Genomic DNA, 20772 nt, shown 5'->3' with positions numbered 1-20772 from the left:
TTAGTGGCAAACATTTATTTGACATAATATTAACAATGGAGTACGAGATGCATGCGTGACACCGACGCAGCATGGATTGGCGGACACGGTTGAACACACCTGGAGTTTCTTTGACAGAAGCAGCAGTGCAAACGAGATCCATTTCTGTCTCCACAGGAGATTCATACAAGATAGATTTGAGGGCCGAGCCGGGGGCCCCCCTCCAACAGAATGAAATCAAGGCTCGATAAATCAGGTGAGCGTGGGGGCCAGGCAACGGGTCCACCACAGCCAATCCATCGATGCCCAAAACACCTGTTCAAATGGTCACGAACACACATTCCATAATGGGAAGGTGCCCCGTCATGTTGAAACCAAATCTTGCGTCTCACATTTGCTGGAACATCGTAAAGTAACCCTGGTACAACTTGTTCAAGAAAGATCCAATATTTAGCAGAGTTCATGCGGGATGGTAACAGGTATGGGCCGACTAAGCAGTCACCGACCATATCTGCCCACACATTTATTGCGAAGCGATGTTGTGCCGCATGGGGGCGCACACCACGTGGGTTGTCGTGAGCCCACACATGAGCATTGTGCTGATTTAATAAACTTAAGCCCGAGTGAAATAAGCCTCATCCGTGAACAAAACATAGGCTGGAAAATTCAAGTCTTGTTGAACACTTTCTTGGAGAAACCACTGCGCAAAAGCCACACGTGCAGGATGATCTTGGGGGAGCAGTAACTGAACCCTTTGGAGATGAAAGGGGTGTAAGGAATCGTCGTGCCAGACACGCTGTACACTGCAACAAGACACTCCTAAGGCAGAGGCAACGGCACGTGTGCTGGTAGTAGGATTATTCTGGACGGCATTCAACACACTTTTTCCCATGGCGGGAGTTCGCGTCGAACGTGGTCTGCCCACACTACTCCTGTTACCTCTAAATGACCCATAATCGCACCAATTTTGATGCACATGCACAAACAAACAGTGGTCTGGTACATGTCTGTCTGGGAAGCGTTCTCCATAAATTCGTTGAGCGGCTTGTCCATTGCCCTCTGCTAATCCATACACTAGGTGCATGTCTGCCAGCTCACAGTTCGTATATCAATGCATGCTCTTTGTGCGGCAACTACTGCTTGAATGAGTAAACCAGAAATTTTCCCTCTCGCGAACTGATGAACATCGCCGTCTACCGACGTTTCTGGTTATGGGTTCCTGTGTGATTCACATTCCTTTAGATGTTACCTACCTCCCCTAAACGTTTGTACCAATATTTTTGAGACACCCTGTGTATATATACAATGGAGCTTCTCTATTACAAACTTCAATTTAACGAATTTTTTTGCAAAACATTGCACCTTAAAACGAAATTACATGTGAAATTAACCCCACATAGCGAAGTGTTAGTCTCTCTATAACAAATTTTTAAAAAAAATTAGTAAAAGAATTTTTCAAGATTTTCAAGCATTTACTGCTAAACAGCTGCTCAAATATACGGGCTCCTTCCCTCCAAATTGCACATTAGCATCTGGAATTAATCATCCTTTTAGTGAATACTTGTGGCCATTGATGCCCGTAGGACAGTCTTTATTTCAGTTTTGTTACAGTTATAAAACCAAAAAACTACGGATTTTAGTAATGCCTACTGAGAGGCATTCGCTTCTCACCTCAACCGTACCATGTGACCTTCCTGTCAATCATTATATGATATGTCCGTTCTCATCTAACTGGACTTCCTGTAGATGGTTTTCATGATTTTTTTTTTTTTTTTTTTTAATTTCGTTCTTTTAGAACAATTTGTCATCAATCACATAGGCTATATGCTCTTGTATTATTTTTTTTTTCTGAAAAGTAGCATACAGCATACATTAACCATAAATTTTCTTTCGTGTATATATGAATGAAAGCAGAATAAAAGAAATTCACAAAGTCGTATATTTCTTCAAAGTGATTGATAGGAAAGGTCATGTGATACTGTTGAATTGGCAAGTGAACGTCACTGAGTAGGCAGTACTAACAATTCAATATATGGCCAGCGCATGAAGTTTGCGATGTGTGTATCGGCAAGAGCTGCATTCGAGTAATTTTTACAATTGTGGAAACAATGTCAAAGAGAAAGTGTTTAAGTATTAATGATAAAGTAAAGATTCTTCATGATATTGACCAGGGTTTTAAGAAAAAAGATGTTGCAGAGCAATATGGCGTACCTGCAAGCAGCTTATCCACAATTTTAAAAAAATCGAGAATCAATTTTAAATGCAATTGATGGAAGAGCAGAAAAGAAGCGAATTAAGTTGTGTATATACGAAGATGTTGATAACACTGTTCTAAAATGGGTGCAAACGATACGTGAAAAGAATATACCAATATGGGGTCCAATAAGCAACAAGCTCTGAATTTGCACAGTCCGTTGGACATACAGAATTTAATGCGAGCACTGGGTGGCTAGATAAATTTAAGGAGTGCCACAGAATTGTGGAAAAGGTTATTTGTGGAGAAAGTGTTAATGTAAGCGAAGAAGATTGCAACAGTTGGAGGAACAATGCCTTAAAGAATATTTTGTAAGAATATGAACCTAAGGATGTTTTTAATGCTGACGAAATGGGTTTATTCTTTAAATGTTTACCGAATAGAAAGAACCGAAAGAACACTTGCTTTTAAGGATGATAAATGTTTTGGCAGAAAACAAAGCAAAGAAAGAATCACTGTGCTAGTTGGGGCAAATATGACAGGAAGTGAAAAATTAAGACTTTTAGTCATCGGAAAATCAAAAAACCCAGATGTTTTAGAGGCACAAAATCTTTGGAAGTTGACAACACCTTTAATAAAAAAGCATGGATGACAAGTGATATCTTTGAAGACTGGATATTAAAACTAGACAGGTGCAAGTGTATAACAAAAGAAAAAAGGGAAATCATGTTGATAACTGACAACTGTCCGGCACATCCTGCCAGTATTTCTGCCAAACTTAAGTGTGAAGTTGTTGTTTTTACCACCAAACGTAACGTCAAAGCTCCAGCCAATGGACCAAGGCATTATTAAAAATTTTAAATTTCATTATCAAAAGAGAATAATAATGAAGATTGTCAATGCATTATCAGAAAATAGAAACTTGGAGGTTACAATTAACCTTAGAGATTGCATCTCTAAACTGGCAAAATTTTGGACAAACGATGTCACTGAATACACTATTCAAAATTATTTTTCGAAAGCAGGATTTGCATTGAATACAGAAGTCAAACAACAACTGAACAAACAAGATGAATTGCCCCTTTCACAACTGAAAAACTTTTGGACATTATTAGAATCGTCCAGAAACATCGAAAATGAAATAACGCTGGATAGTTATGTTTATGTAGATCAAGATCCGACTACAACAGAACATCCAAATGAAGATGAAATACTGCTCAACAGTGTTAGACGTGACCATGATCACAAAGAAATTAACAATGATGCTGAAGACGCATCAGAACAACCCATAGGAAAGCCAACTCGCGAAGAAATGATTAACGCTTTTAAAATGGTTCGTATGGGTTTACAGTTTTGTGAAAATGTTCCTGATAATGTTTTTAATGCTCTGAACAAATGTGAGGTTTCCTTTGAGAATCAGACATTTTTTAATTGTACTGTGCAAATGAAAATTACAGATTTTTTTAAATTTGTGATACTTACCAGCGAAAATTGAGTAAATGTAATTTAAATAAGCGTTTTTGAAATAAAATACATTAAAAATAAATGTAGATTCATTTTCATTTTCTAATTAAATAACAATTTTTTAATAAAAAAGATATTCTCTGTATAACAAAATTTCTCTATAACGAATTTTTTCCGCTGGATTTATCGAATTCATTATAGGGAAGTTCGACTGTGTATATATATATATATATATATATATATATATATATATATATATAAATTAACATGTGAAATTCAATATAAATTTAAACTGCAATATCTAAACCATCCAGGGAATCAAGTTTATCTGTGGTTAAGTGTTGTTATTTCCATTTGTAAATTGTTTAATTGTAAATAAACAAATATTAAAAACAAAGAATTTATAACTTTTTACACACCTAACATGTCCTCGAGAGCCTTCTAGAATATCTCTGTCATCTCCATTTCGTTCCCTTGTTGGAGTTACCGAATCTCTACCTCTGTCTGATATAGAAAGAGTGGAAGCACTGCTATTTAATGAACCAATAGATCCACTGGCAAAAGTAACTGACTGCTGGTGGAAAACTATTAAATAAAATTTGCTTAAGTAAGTGAGCAATATTTATGTTATAATTTGTTTTAGTTAAAACTTCTTATACACAATTACATATATTTTTTTAACAACAATTTTATATTTTTAAATGCTACTATCATACTTCCATCAACAAAATCATGAGTAGTTTTATAGCATTCTTTACTACTAAAACTGTAATAACATAAGCACTATTTAAAAATAATATATATAAATTTCATTAATGTATATATCATACTGAATGTCTCATTCTTCTCTTTCTTGGTGACTCCCTTCTCTCTCTCTCTCTCTCTCTCTCTCTCTCTCTCTCTCTCTCTCTCTCTCTCTCTCTCTCTCTCTCTCCCTCTGTGTGTGTGTGTGTGTGTGTGTGTGTGTGTGTGTGTGTGTGTGTGTGTGTGTAACTCAGAATTTTTTTTTTTTTTTTGGCTGGTGTATCAAAAACCTCAGGCTTCCTTGCACCATATGGCTAATATAATAATAAAGACACATTAGACTTTGAAATTCTCAAAATAAGTGTTTTTATTAATCCAGTGAACTGTGGATCAATGGAAATCAGTTCTGTGGAGCATTGAGTGATACCTATCCATCAGACACTTTCCTACTTAAGTATGTTGCCCCAATTGTGAAGCTTAGGGAAGAAGGGCAGTGTCATGGTGTGTAAAGATTTTTCGCAGTATGGACTAGATCTGCTAGTTAACAGTGCACAAAACCATAAATGGCACCTACATTAACATTAGGGACAATTCTGTGCCCTACACTGTGTCAATTTGGAAGTAGACCTTACACCTTTCAAAAAGAGAATTCCCCATGTCACAAAGAAAGGACTGTGAATGAGCAGTTTGAAGAGAATAACAGCAGCACAGACCTCCAGTCTCAACTGAACTGAACATCTTTGGGATGATATGGAATTCGGAATTAGAGAAAGGCCAAGACAGCTCTCTTTGATAGCTGAGCTCATGAATACTTAAAGTAGTAAAGCCTGATACCACCACTTTTTACTAGACATTAGTGGAAAGTCTTCAATGACGCACTGAAGATCATTATGAGCAAAAGTGGGCCAACATGCTATTAATTTCTTTGGATAAATATGTTTTTTTCATAACTAATAAATGTCCCATGACTTTTGTTAAGATAGTATATTCATGAATGGCCTGTTAGAAAAGGCTTGGTTCCAGAGCAGAAAAATGCATTGCATCAGCCTCTCATAAATAAAGTTTTTTTTTTCCCTCCCCTCCATATTAAATTGGTAACAAAAAAACTTTGTGAAAGCAATTTATTCTTAAATTATAAAAATCCATTACTATCACTAAAGATAGTGGTGTCATTTTATTTCTGTCCACATATATAAAAGTTTTATATTTAAAAAAGAAATTCTTGAGAATAAGTGCAGTAATAATCAAAGAGTATTTTCATTGGCTCAACATTAGAAAACTTAAGCAGGACAGCATATCTGAAGCCATATTAAGCCCAAACGGAAAAAGAGCAAGAAATTTTAGAGCAGAAAAACATGCTGATATATTATTAAAGAAATGGTGTATATCTTATGGAAGACATGTCATTAATATATAAACGCTGGACAAAAAAATATAAACTTTTGTATTAACACAGTCACAGACAGAAGAAATGGATGCAAATAAATTTATAATGTGGGGGTGATGACGTGTTGCTTCACTGAATATAAAGACTGCACAGACTGTTCAATTGCTGTAATCTGAAGCCAGAATGGGGAAAACATGTGATCTATCAGACTTTGAAAAAGTCTTATCATGAGTGCATGTTTAGCATGAGCCAATGATTTCAGAAATAAAAGACAAGTTTCTCAAAAGTATCCATATTCAAAGTTTTTAATGACTGGAAAGCTAAATGGTTTTTCCACATCTCAAAGTTTCAAGAGCAACACTATCATAGTGTAAGGAGAACTACACTGAAAAATGTGTGCAGCAAATAACATAACAAATAACCAAGCCCAGAACTTCCCCATTTATTATTATTATTAGCTATATGGTGCAAGGAAGCCTGAGGCTTATGCTGCACCAGCCAAAAAAAAAAAAAAAAAAAATTCCCCGAGTTACCCTGAGAGAGAGAGAACTAGAAGGGAATCACCAAGAAAGAGAAGAATGATGATATCCAGCTCAGGGCCCTGGGTGTGCCAAGCCCATACTCACTAGATGTGAGCCCCCAGGGTTCAAAACATGCAGGGAATTGAAGAAATTGGGTATTGGAATTTGCCTGCCTTTTTGGAAGCCACTTGTTTCAGGAGAAACAGAAAAATCCACTTGTGGTGCTAAGAACATTGTGATTGGACAGTGACACAACAGAAGATAGTCACAAGATGAGACAAATCACAATACACTGTTTTGCACTGAGGGTAGGAGAGTATGGCAAGAACCTCATAAAGTGAGGTTCTTGCCATACTCTGCTTGCCTTGTTAAAATCTTGAGGTAGTATCATAGTATGAGGAATGTTTTGTTTTGTTGGCATGGACCGGGCCCGTTGATACCAGTGGAAGGTCAAATGTCATGCAGGGAGTACCTGAATTTTGCATCAGATCTATTGCATCCTGCAATGTTATACTTTTATCCCAAAGTTAATGGCTACTTTATGGATGACAATGCAGCAGCACATCATGTCAGAGTGCAAGGATGGTTTGGAGAACATAACAAGGCTTTCCACCATCTTCCCTGCCTTGCACATTCATCTGATCTTAATCCTATTGAGAATGGGTAGGATGTGCTGGAGAACTATTCAGCAATGAAGTCCTCTTCCTTTAATTTTGTCAGAGCTACGTGATATGTTGCTGGAAGAATAATTACAATTAGACCAAAAAGCACTAAAACAATTTACAGAATCATGTCACATCATACAATTGTTGTATTCAAAACAAAGGCAGTCCGATTTGATACTGAATAAAGGTTTAATCTTTTTATTGGCTAGCATTTGTATATTTTTCACATCCAAACTGGAAGTAATGATTCAAACATAGTTAAAAATACTCTTCCCCTTTCTTTGACAGTAACACTGGACACCAAATTAATGAGAACCTTATTGGTGCATAATTGTGATTAATAATTAATAATGAAAATAAAATTTAAATGTATAATAATCTCTAAAGAAGAAATAGAAAAAGTTAGTAACGGTTACTTTTTAACAAATATATACCTTCTCTTTTCTCTGCCTTCTCTTTTTTATTTTTTTTCCCTTTCAAAACTGATTCTGCTTCTTTTCTTCTCCACCGAGGTGTTTCAAGCTGTCCATCACCATTACAGACATTGCCAGAATTTCCTGAAAAGATCAAACAACTTCATAAGGAGAAAATATCATGCTTTCATTATTAATCTTTTTAATAATAATGTATTCTAACATTCAGCCTAAATAAAAGATTATGAAAACAACCAACCCCTTAATGCTTTTTAGAAAATTTCTGTGTCCATGAGAGCAAGAGAGAACTTAATGATAGAGCCTTGTAACATGAAACTTAACATAGTCATTTTAATTAACTCAATGATTAATCACAACTAAAAAATTCCTCAAAAATGTAATAAAGGAAATAATATACTAATTCAAGTCTGAATTCATTATTCAAATTACACTAAGTCTTGCGACAGAGAGACGAGATGAAATTAAATTTAGCCTATTCAAACCTATTTGGGCAATATGTACTATGTGCACACTGTGAACCATGCAGAAATATTTCCAAATACAAACAGAACATATTTTGCCAACAGGTGGCATTTACAGTAAATTATTTAAAATCCAGTACCCTTGTTGAATGAAAGACGACAGGTTTTAAAATTTTATGGATCTTAGAGAGGTGTATATAGCAGTGGAGCAGTTTTAGAGGAGCATATTTCAATGAATATTAAGCACCACTAACAATTGAGCTTATTTACATCTCTAAACGTTTATATTGATTAAGACAGTACTAGTAATTAAAATGAAAAATAACTCAATTTGATAAATGTGATAAAATAACAATAATAGAAATGCTATCTGGTCTTGTCTGACCAATTTGATTGGATCGTATGATGTGGTCACAAAGGACCTGGAGGCAAAAAATAATTTTGATATTATATACTTGGATTTCAGGAAAGCTTTTGATACTGTTGCATATGGAAGACTACTATACAAATTGGAGCAGTATGACATTAAGGGCAGTATGACATTAAGGGCAAATTGCTACAATGGATAAAAGGATGGTTCAGTGGGAGAAGACAGAGAGTGGTAAGCAATGAACACTGCTATTTGTGGACTAATGTTATTAATGGAGTCCCCAGGGTTCGGTGCTGGGCCCATTGTCATTTTGTATATTTATCAATGATATCAATGAAGGTATATTAGGCTTGATGTCCAAGTTTGCAGATAATACAAAGGTTGGCAGGATTGTTAATAACAGTAATGACAAATTTCAGATCCTGTTGCTACAGTATGCTGTAGCAACAGGATCTGAAGAAGTTGGGCAGATGGGCTGAGAAGTGGCAACTGAAGTTTAGCATTGACAAATGCAAAGTACTGCATATGGGTAGCAGTAACCCCAGAGAAATGTACCAACTGGGTGGTGTTACACTCAGGATAGTGGAGAATGAAAGAGACCTGGGGATAATGGTGCAGTCAGATATGAAGTTTTCCGAGCTGTGCAGACAGGCTGCCAGAGTAGGCATGGAGTCTTGTCAATGATATACAGGAATTTTGCAAGTAGAGATAAGGAAATGATTATCCCCTTGTATAAGGCAATGGTCAGGCCACACTTTGAGTACTGTGTACAGGTCTGGAAGCTTCATTTCAGGAAGGTTATTTGTTATTTGGTTTTTTTTTTTTTTTTAGGAGCATTAGCAACTAAGGCCATATTGCTCTGGAATATGCGGTGGTCATTCCCTGACCTTTCCGCATGCTCTGGACATTTGGTGGTGACGGGCTCGAACCCCGGTCTAATCAAGGAGCATGTGCTACGCGTTGCTGCTCCTTCCCACCTGGCTACGGAGGCACCTATTTCAGGAAGAATGTAGAGTTCCTAGAATGAGTACAGAGAAGGGCAACAAGATTGGTGAGGGGAACAAGGGGGTGCTCTTACGGAGAAAGGTTTAAATTCTGCAAATTTTAGCATCTGGAGAGTAGGCACCTGCAAGATGATCTGATTGAGGTGTAAAGGCCTTGAATGGATTGAGCAGGCATAAACTGAAATTAAGGAAAGACAGTTGAATAGATGTGAGGAAATTTGTCTTTAGCCAGCAGGTAGTTGATTGCTGGAACAAACTTCCATCTGTCATTGTGGAAGTTGATAGCTTATACAAATTCAAGGCAGAACTAGACAATCATTTGGAACAAATGGATGGGTGAAACGGGAAGGTATTTTTTTTTTTTTTTTTTTTTTTTGGCTAGTAGAGCATGTGACTTTTTGGCTGATGCTGCATAAGCATCAGCCAAAAAGTCACATGCTCTACTAATGCTAATAACAAAGATCACTAAATTTCCTTTTTGCCACCATTATAATAATAACAGAGGAAAAAAACAATAGAACAACAGGCACAGTGGCCTTTTCTTCCATCCAATTAGTATGGAATGGAAAGCAATGTGCTCTCTGTCACTTTTAGTCATGCACCTTACAAGCTATATGACTACCTATAATGACAACAAAAAAAAAAAAAAAAAAAAAAAAAAAACCTTATTTTAAAATTAAATTTGTGTTTATTGTGCATCAGTAAGTCACTGTCTTATGGAAGAGCAACCCTGGGATGTCTTACAGGAGTGATTAAATTTGGGATGGCTCAACACATTTTTCTGAAAGAGCAAAATATAAAATTTTATAAAAATTCATCCATTAGAAGTTTAATTATTACATGTGGACATTTTTTTTCATTTATTGAATAAAGCAGCCCCTAGCCAAAAAAATCTGGCAAATCATATAGACATGTAAAATCATATAATCATATATCATCAATACATATAGACATGGTACAATATACAAATATTAACAATATTCTTATATACATGAAACATTGTACATATCAATAAATTCCATTATCACATAATGAACCAATTATACTGTGCAATGGTCATCCCAAACTCAGCTAAAGCACAACAAGCTGGACAAGCAGGCTACAACAGAAACCAATGAAGAGACACTGTCCACAGATGAGCAGCACATCCTAGAAACTGATCATCACCATTAATCTCCAAAAGAAAAACAATTCAAGGAACAGCAATCCACCAGCAGTCACAGAGCTCAACAGAAGTTACTCAAATTAACCAGAAAAACCAAGCTGGAAGAAGGTGTTATTGCAGGATCAAACCCAAGAAAAACAACTAAGGCTTCTTGCCAACTGCATTGGCAGGAGCAGAAGTGGACAGATAGACAGAGCAATGACAATAGACATTTCACACACATATACAAATGCAACTAAAAACTCTAGTTAGCAGCCATATAACAGGAGTTTAAATATGGAGAGGAATTCCATCAAGATGATGTTTTATCAAGCAGAAATCTATTAGTGTTACTACTGACAAAAAAATTATGAAAGAAAGCAAGCTTATGTAGTATCAGCAAAATAAATAAAAAAAATAATAAAACTGAAACTAATCAATGCACCTTCCCTCAAATCATTTACCTATTTCTTTTAAGTATTTAACCAGACCTTCTTCAAATTTAGATAGATTTTCAATCACCACAACAGTATATAGGAATTTATTTCAACACTCAATCACTGTGTGAACAAAGTAAAATTTTTGTATACCTATTCTACAATTATCTCCTCTCAATTTAAATTTATGCCCCCTTGTTGGCCATGTAACTGTGTAATGATGTCCTCTGCATAGAGCTAACCCAACCTGTTTAAGGGCATAAATCATGGGGTTTTTAACCAGAAAGCTTGCTACCCTAAAGGTGGTGAGACAGTTCTTCAGGGGAGGTGGCCTCCCATAACTGAACATTTTGATCATGTATTCATTTACAAATTTTGAAACTAGAATAAGGAGGTGGGATATGACTGCAAAATAGAAATGGAGGTGACTAGAGAAAAATGTTAAGACCCTCTGCTCTAAACCTTCTCTTTCAACCTATACATGGTACTACTAGTACTAATACTAACTAGTACCACTACTAATACTAATAAAAAATAGACTAATAATATAATATAATATAATATAATATAATATGTACTAATACTAACACATTAGGTGGTAGATGGCTCATCAACTGGTGCAATACCACCACTTTGCTTATTAAAGACTTGAAGTGGTGAAACCCATGTTTAGTTTCTAGAGCAAAGTTTCAGGCATCCCTCCCCCACTTCAACCCATGCACAGCACTAAGTACTATAGGTTTTGATATTTTTCGTGCTTGGGGTTTGCAAAACTGTATATTGCTTCCTTGCATTCTACTAATTCTAGTGCTAATATCTATAACCATGTATCTCAAAGGGATATTATTATTAAGAGAAACTTTTACAGAAAAATTTCAGATTTTTTATGCTCTTGTCACTCTTCTCTGTACCCTCTTCAGAAGGTTCACATCTTTCCAAAAATGGCATATCCAATTCTGTATCAATATTCAAGATGAGCCTGAACCACTGCTTTATATAATGGAATAATCAGATCTCTGTCTCCACTGAAAAAGGAGTCTGTGTATTGCTTCCTTGCATCACTTTCACTACTAATACTAGTACTAATATCTAATAATAACCACACTAAAAAGCCTTCAGCCAGGAGTGACTATAAATAATAAATAAATACATCCTTACCTTGTCCAGCAATGATACTAAGATAGTTGGAATCTTTGTGTCTTGCAGCACTAGGCAAAGATGCAGTTGCTTCAAGAGTATTGCATCTCCCTATGGATCCTCGAGTGGTAGGAGTTTGCAGAGGAGTTATTTCTCCAACAAGAGTGGAAACTGATCCATTAACCCTAGATAATCTGCGAGATGGAGGAGGAGATGGAGGAGGGGCACAACTACTTGCACTCAGACGATTTGTGTTTTCCAACAGAATTGATATAAACGGCAAGTACAAAGATGCTATTCTTGCTTGTGAAGACTAAATTTTTAAAATAAATAAATTCTTCTTTACATTTTTACATTTAGTTTTAATATTTTATTAGATGACTTTTTTATATAATTAAAAATACTGCAGTATATGTGTGTCATTTAAGAAATCAAATGTTATTTGCGAAAATAATGAGCCCATTATTTGATGCAATTTTTTCTAATCCTTCAAAATACAAAATAATTGAAAAGACCTACTTTATTTTTACATTATTAAACCAAAAAAAAAATAAATAAATAAAAAATAATAAGTTTCATACTATAGATTTTTTTTTTTATTTTTATTAACTCATGCTAATATGATAGTTACAAATAATTAGTAGAAAATATTATCAAAACGTCATGGAATTTTTTCCATTATATCATTTTAATGACAGATAGCAATTTTTTTTTTTTTTTTTTTTTTGAGAGAAGATGTGTTGACATTACACTTGAATTTCTGTAGATTATAATTTTCAGGAAATACATGCAAAGAAAGGTTGTTCCAGAAAACAGAAGATGAAGGGATAAATGAGGGGATAGTTCTATGAGTTTGAAAGTTAAACAGTAAATGGATGCTGACTGATCTGGCACATGCTCTGATTCATTTGGAACAGCGAGGAGGAATTATAGATACCAATTCAGTGTCCATAGAAGTACCTATAGAAAAAGGATGAAGAAGAAACAATGTCTATGAGAAAGAGTGGAGAGACAATGTAAGAAATGGGTCATTAACTAACCTCACTGCCCTCTTTTGAATGGAGTCTAGAAGCCCGAGAGAGGTTTAGATACAATCACCCCAGATTAGCATTAGCATTAGTAGAGGCATTTGATGCAAGAAAGCAAGCTTATGCAGCATCAGCCAAAAAAAAAAAAAAAAAAAAAAAAAGTAACATAAATAAATAAAAATAACCACTTCCACTTCACCCCTCTGTTCGTTCGAAATACCTGTCCAGCTGAGCCTTAAACTTATTTAGGCTATCAACTTCCACGACAAGGGATGGAAGTCTGTTCCACCCACCAACCACCCGCTGGCTAAAGGCAAATTTCTGCACATCTATCCTACATCTGTCTTTCCTCAATTTGAATTTATGCCCTCTCAGGTGATTTTTCTGAGCTAGAGGAAGAATCCCATCAGCATTGAGCATGCTCAAACCATTCAAGGCTTTGTACACCTCTATCAGATCACCCCGCTGGTGCCTAGTTTCCAGACACTGTAATTTGCAAAACTTAAGCCTTTCTTCGTAAGAGAACCCCTTTGTCCCATTCACCAATCTAGTTGCCCTTCTCTGTACTCGTTCCAGCAGCTCTACATCCTTCCTGAAATGAGGCCTCCAGGCCTGTATACAGTACTCTAGGTGTGGCCTGACCATTGCCTTATACAAGGGAATAATCACCTCCTTATCCCTGCTAGAAAAATTCCTATATATCATTGACAATACACCATGAGCTACTCTTGCAGCTCGTCTGCACTACTCAGAGAACTTCATATCTGCCTGCACCACCACCCCCAGGTCCCTTTCATTCTCTACCACTGTCAGTGTAGTACCACAGAGTTGATACGTTGCTCTGGGGTTGCTGTTTCCCATATGTAGTACTTTACATTTGTCAATGTTAAACTTCATTTGCCACCTCTCAGCCCATCTGCTCAACCTTTCCAAATCCTGTTGCAGCAGCATAGTGTCAGTAGTGTCCTTGACAACCCTGCCAACCTTCGTATCGTCTGCAAACTTGGACATTAAGCCTGATATACCATCATCAATATCATTTATAAATACAGAAAACAATAAAGGCCCCAATACTGAACCCTGAGGGACTCCACTAATAACATTAGTCCACGATGAGCAGTGTCCATTGATTACCACTCTCTGTCTTCTCCCCCTCAACCACCCCTTTATCCATAGCAGCAACTTGCCTCCAATGCCACACTGCTCCAATTTGTGCAGCAGTCTTCCATGTGCAACAGTATCAAAAGCCTTTCTAAGATCCAAGTATATAATATCAAAGTTATTCCCTGCATCCAGTTCTTTTGTGACTGCATCATAGTATCCAATCAAATTGGTCAGGCAAGACTTCCCCTTAACAAAACCATGCTGTGTCCTAGCTATAACTGAAGTCTTGTCCAGATGATCCTGCAGTGCTTCTTTCACCAGTGCCTCCATTAATTTTCCGGGAACAGAAGTTAAACTCACAGGTCTATAATTACTTGTGTCAGCCTTTGATCCCCCTTTGTGAATTGGGGTCACATTTGCACATCTCCAGTCAATGGGTACCTCCCCTGAGTCCAAGGAAGCTCTCATAATTATGGCTAAGGGTTTGCTTACCTCCTTTGCTGCCTCCTTTAATATAACTGGATAGATCCCATCCACCCCAGGTGCCTTTCTTGTGTTTATCTTCAACAATTTCTCCTCCACTTTGCTCTCAGTTATTACAAGATTCTCTAGCTTACTGCTAGAGTTGAATACACCTCTGGCATTCCCCTCGCTGAATAACTCCTCATGTGTGAATGTCGATGCAAAATATTCATTTAGTTTGTTAGCTACCCAAGCAGGGTCATCAACAGTTGACCCATCGATCTCAAGTGGACCAATCTGATTCATCCCCTTCCTTCTAGAGTTTACATAAGTAAAGAACTCTTTGCTGTTTTTCTTCGCATCCCTTGCCAAGGATCTCTCGTAATCTGCCTTCGCCTGCCTAACCTCCTTTGTAACTTGGTTACAGATCAACTTGTATCTATCATAGGCGTCCGTGTCACGTGTTAATTTGTATGTATCCCATGCATTTTTCTTCTCTGCCATATGCCTCATTAGTTCATCTGACAACCATTTAGGCCTAAACCTTGAACAACGATGTGGGAGTGATATTCCATGGTGGGGTAGATTTGAGATTTGTACAGAGCAGATAGTTGTTCAAAGAAAAAGTAAAGCAAGGAGGAAAAGGGGAAACCAGTTTTTTAGATGCAGAAGAAACAATATTTGTGGTGTGCTTACGCCAATAGAGACACGTGATCGTCTCTAGAGATCACAAGTATCACTGAACATGAGCACAGGAACCGTAGACCCTTTTTGCAAGATATAAGGACTGAGTTTTAAAAGGATTTAAATTAACTAAGTTATCTTTGCCCCATTGGAGAATTACCTGTTGATCAGCATTTAAGGAATTGGTAGTGGATTATTTGAGAAGTTCAAGCTGCTTGTGCAGGGCAAGTTTTCTCAAACTGGAAAGTGGAATGCAATATACTAGCATCAGCAAAACTATGGATAGGATTTCCAGTCAGTGGAAGAAGGTCATTAATATACAAGAGGGAAATCGTGCCAGAAAGAATGGAACCTTGGGAACACCTACATTAGTGGAAATCTTAAATAACAGAGAGAGCCATCTACAATCATCCACAGCAGGCAGTCAGAGATAAAATTAGCATTAGTATAGGCACATGATGCAAGAAAGCAAGCTTATATAGCAATCAGCAAAAAAAAAAAAAACACCACCCTTATTTCACCCATCCACTCGCTCCAAATGTTTGTCAAGTTCTGCCTTGAATCTATTTAAGCTATCAACTTCTACAACGACAGATGGAAGTTTGTTCCAGCAATCAACCACCTGCTGGCTAAAGGCATACTTCCACACATCTATCCTACAACCGTCTTTCCTCAATTTGAATCTATGCTCTCTCAGGTGATTATTCTGAACAAGAGGAAGAATCCCATCAGCATTGAGCATGCTCAAACCATTCAAGGCTTTATACACCTCAATCAGATCACCTCACAGGTGCCTAGTCTCCAGACACTGTAATTTGCAAAACTTAAGCCTTTCTTTGTAAGAGCAGCCCTTTGTTCCATTCACTAATCTTGTTGCCCTTCTCTGTACTCGTTCCAACAGCTCTACATCCTTCTTAAAATGAGGCCTCCAGACCTGTATACAGTACTCAAGGTGTGGACTGACCAGTGCCTTATACAAGGGGATAATCACCTCCTTATCCCTGCTAGAAAAATTCCTGTATATCACTGACAAGACACCATGAGCTACTCTTGCAGACTGTCTGCACTGCTCAGAAAACTTCATATCTGCCTGCACAATTACCCCCAGGTCCTTTTCATTCTCTACCACTGTCAGTGTGGTACCACAGAGTTGATACATAATTGATACATAAATTAGATACATAATTGCAACATCAGTCAACAATCCACAAGACAGAGGCATCTTTAGATCTTTATGTCAAACATGATGAAAAGCATAGAAATGTAAAAGCAACTATTTGAGTTTCACCAGATGTTTCCACTGATTTATCCATAAATGGGTAATATAAGCAAATATACCATCGGTGGCATGACATAGAGAGAACCAATATTGGTGACCATTGATCAGATGGAAGGTTTTGAGATAGTTTAGGAGCTGGCAATTAATATATTTTTCCATTACTCTGGAAAGAGTACAGGTAATTGCAATGTGATGATAACTGAATGGAAGGGATTTGTCACTTTTTAGAAACTGGCTGGATATGAGCTAATTTCCAAGCAGAGGGGAAAAACACCAGGTGGAATAAGAAAGTGTTAAAATGGCAACAGCTCAGGAGCACAGGTTTATCGTAAACAGCATTAGCACATTTATTGGAAAACCAAGATTTAGATAAAGGATGAGATTTTAGGGTGGAGTGGAGTGTGGAATAAAGCATTCTACCCCTAAAATAATAATTTTACTGGCCCATCAGAGCAAAAATTGAGATCAGATGAATTAAAACAGTAATTCAACCAAGGTTAAAGAAGAACAGAAATCTCACAGATCATCCCATTTCACATTCTTGTAATGCAAAACCACATGAGGCCAAGAATGGCTACAAGAGAAAGGCTCTTACTGGAGAAGAGACCATCACCAAGTTATTATCTGAGGTGCCTAGAGGACTACTCACCTCAACCATGTACTTTGAAAGGTTGTTCATGAGAAAAAGATCAAGAGTGCTGAGTGTGTAGTTAGGATTGTCTGGTGTTCTGGTATGTAAATGAACAATTTGTGTGAGGTCATTAGTAATTGCAAAAACTTTAGCATCTCACCCAGCTGGGTCCATGTGACTGGAAAACTGAAGACAGTTGGTGTTGTGAATGTTAAAATCACCAGGAAAAATCACCTCACTGTTAGGAAAGTTAGACGAGAAAATCAAGTTTCAGAGAAAGGAAGTCAAGGAGATCCAAGTGATTAATGGAGTTGGGAGAATGATAGAGGCAATAGGGTAGAGAGATTTTAAGACAGAGAAGATCAAAAAAGAGGAGATTTCAAATTACTAAATCTCTGACAAGAAATATCAGAGCAGACTGTTTACTGGGCTCTCTCTCACTAGACATATGTACTAAAGCAAATGAACTTTCTTTGTTACAGTTTCCTCTGTAAAGTAGTTTCCTATTAGTATTTTACTCAAATGAAATAAACTCTTTACTATTGGTATCAGTACTGGTACAATTACACAAAGTTATTTTAGCATCAGCAAACTGGAACAAGAGAAACTTCTACTGCAAAGGATAAATGATTAATTTAAAGTGAGGCATAGGACCATGTTGAAAATCCATATTAACATTAAAGCAATCTACAGTACACAATGCTTTTCAGCATTAAAAATTATATGGACAAAAAAGAAAAGACAAATCCTAAACATAACAGGATTTGTGATCTGAGGTGGCTAGAGGACCTTAACCATGTACTTTGAAGTATACCACTCCTATGCTCATCTTTGATGGCACTCAGATTTCTAGACTAGATCACATATCTCTATCAGGATGTCTAATTTTTCTTGGCATATTTACATCACAAATATTGCTTTCTTGGCATCAAAAAAAGTAGCCTTTATTTTTTTTGCTCTTGGTTATTTTTCTTCTAAACAATTACTCACTCTGTACAAATCTTAAATCTACCCTACCATGGAATACTGTTCCCACATTTGAGGTGGTGCCCCAAAACCTCTCTCAAGATTCTAGACTACATTCAAAAGAGGGCAGTCAGGCTAATTAATGACCTCTCCTACAAAATCTGATTACTCTGTCTCTCGTGCAGAGATGGGGGAAACCCCTGGTGCCGTCAGACAACTAACACTACTCTGTCTCTCTCTGCCACCCCCCAGAGCAGAATGGGCATCCTGACTTGAGTGTTCCCATTCTGTCCCCTCTTTCACTCAGGCAGACACCACCTTCACTACTGCCTTCCTCTATTTTCCTACCACTTTTACCCCTCCCACTTCCTATCTCCCCACTACCACCTTCTAATTTTTTTTTTTTTTTTTTTAACTGGGCTCTCTTCCTATCTGTAGTTTTGGCTACCACAGGGTTCACTCTGCCAGTGCTTTCATACTCCCTACTGCTTGGGCCGCTTCCTGGTGCTGGACAGTAAACTAGAGGTTTATGTGTGAAAACACAAGCCCCCAGGCTAAAAAGCTGGATGAACAACACAACCAACATAACCCACGCTAACACTTCACAGACACTCACTAACCTACATAAATCTGGCTTTACAGTTTTGTATTCATCACACTGCTTGACGTGTAGTTGGGGGAAATCCCTGGAGCCACATTACAAATAACACTATACTCTCTCATAGGTATTCAGTTTTTGATGTATTTCTTTTTTATTGATACTGCCACGAGAACTGTTCTTCTGAATTATCATCTGTAATCTCCACCCCCCCCAACTCTCTTCCAAACCAGTTCAAACACATGCTGCAACCAGTTAGCAGCCACTGACTGTCAAACTCCAAATTCACAAAACCAACTTTTCTTCTTCCTTGTTTATCACTTCTATTTTTGTTTTCTGGAAACACTTTTCTTGATATGCACTTCCCAAAAATTATAATGAGCAGAAATTTAAGCTCAATGTCAACAAGTACCTGCTATCTTCTCAGCTTTCAATTCCATGTATGGTACTAAGTACTATAAGATTCTAATATCATTCATGTTTGGAGATTCCATAAAGAGAGAGAGAGAGAGAGAGAGAGAGAGAGAGAGAGAGAGAGAGAGAGAGAGAGAGAGAGAGAGAGAAATACAAGTACAACAAAATGGCACTGTAACATTATGTTATATGCTATAAAATGTACTTCCTGTCTCAAGACATACGGAAGCGAATGTCTCGCGTTGGACCTAAAGAGGCTCGGAAAGCAGCGACGGAAAGTTTGGCAGTGTCCCCCCTGTAAGGGAGAAAATTATATGCATTCACTCGGAACAACTGGTGAAACTTTTAACGACGTTAACCAAATTTCGGATTCACCTGAGCACAGGACCCAACCCGAACCTGAGGTAGACACGGAAAAATTGACATCGCCAGATGCACATGTGGAATTGACACCCGACTCATTACAGGAAGAACAAAATGACCATTCAGATCTCATCATGCAAAAATCTAGTAGCTCCCAACAGGATAACACCCTATCAACAGAGATCTCCGCAATAATTAATCAAACATCACTCGAACACAGTCCACTCCTGGTCTCGCTCCTCACAAATATTGAGACAACTCTATGTATAAAGCTGTCGCCAATTCATAATATCCTCGCAGACCTACTGCTAGAAAACAAGCGACTACGAGAACACAATGAATGCATACACAAAACATTGGAGGTGTTGCGGAAAAATTTTGAGGACCTGAAGCAATCGGTTTGTGATCTTGCTGTTCAAACTAACCATCATGAGCAGCAGCCTCCGGACGAACACTTTCACGCGAAACCGAGAGCTCCTACCCAAACCACCCCATCTTTATTACCACTTGACCCCTCTCCAGCCCCCATTCTTACAACATGTGAGTCTGAAGTTGTGTGCCCTGAACGTAGCACTAGACCAGTATATATTGAAATCACAGCAGATGCCAACGGATACTCAGGAAATACTGCCTCACAGAAGACCCAAAGAATTCATCAGGAGCAGAATCTGCCAAATCGCACCTATTCGCGATCACAAAACTCACATATGGGGTCCTCGCGCTCAAAACCGGATAATGCTTTGGCTGCTGAAGTACATCGCAATTGTAGTTCCGCTTCAAACAACGTGAGAGGTAACCATTATGCAGGGACTACGATTGCATCTAATGTAAAGACCCATAGAGACACTACAACGTATGCAATGATTGCAAGCCAACGAACAAAAGAACAAACACTGACCCGTAATCCAACTGTTAAGGAACTGAGCCCCAATCTTAAAGTTATTGGAACCAATTTGCACTTCAGCAAGATGCAAATTGCGAACACTGGAATGATGAGCAAGCGGATCCGTAATGTCTTCATTAGTAGGCTCTCCCCTGCTATCACAGCTGATGATGTGGAACACCTTCTTGCTGCTTTCAAAATGAATGGTAGAGTCACCAAGCTATCCACAAAATATCCCACCTACGCCTCCTTTAAGATCGATGTGGCTGATGCAGATTTTGAAGCACTCTTCAATCCTGAAATCTGGCCTGCTGGAGCTCTTGTTATGCCATATCTCGGGCATAAAGGGCAGCGATATAGAAGTAATGGAAAGGACTCCCACCAATGGTACCCTGATTCATAGCAATCCCAGATCTCGT

The 20772-nt window shown here is 37.6% G+C and overlaps 1 protein-coding gene across 1 annotated transcript in view; it reads right to left on the bottom strand.

Moving 5' to 3' along the window:
- The window catches only part of Ziz (dedicator of cytokinesis protein Ziz), a 464297-nt gene that overhangs the window by 99939 nt on the left and 343586 nt on the right, over nucleotides 1-20772 (bottom strand). Inside the window, 3 exon segments of the mRNA XM_090369931.1 lie at nucleotides 4057-4222; nucleotides 7389-7511; nucleotides 11963-12254. Of these exon segments, the coding sequence (XP_090226057.1) occupies nucleotides 4057-4222; nucleotides 7389-7511; nucleotides 11963-12254 (581 nt within the window).

Source organism: Mastigoproctus giganteus, chromosome 1 (assembly GCF_048544385.1).
Source record: "Mastigoproctus giganteus isolate SK-2022 chromosome 1, ASM4854438v1, whole genome shotgun sequence".
Classification (NCBI taxonomy): domain Eukaryota; kingdom Metazoa; phylum Arthropoda; class Arachnida; order Uropygi; family Thelyphonidae; genus Mastigoproctus; species Mastigoproctus giganteus.
Note: the sequence above shows the minus strand (reverse complement) of the source record. Positions and strands in the feature narration are given on the sequence as shown.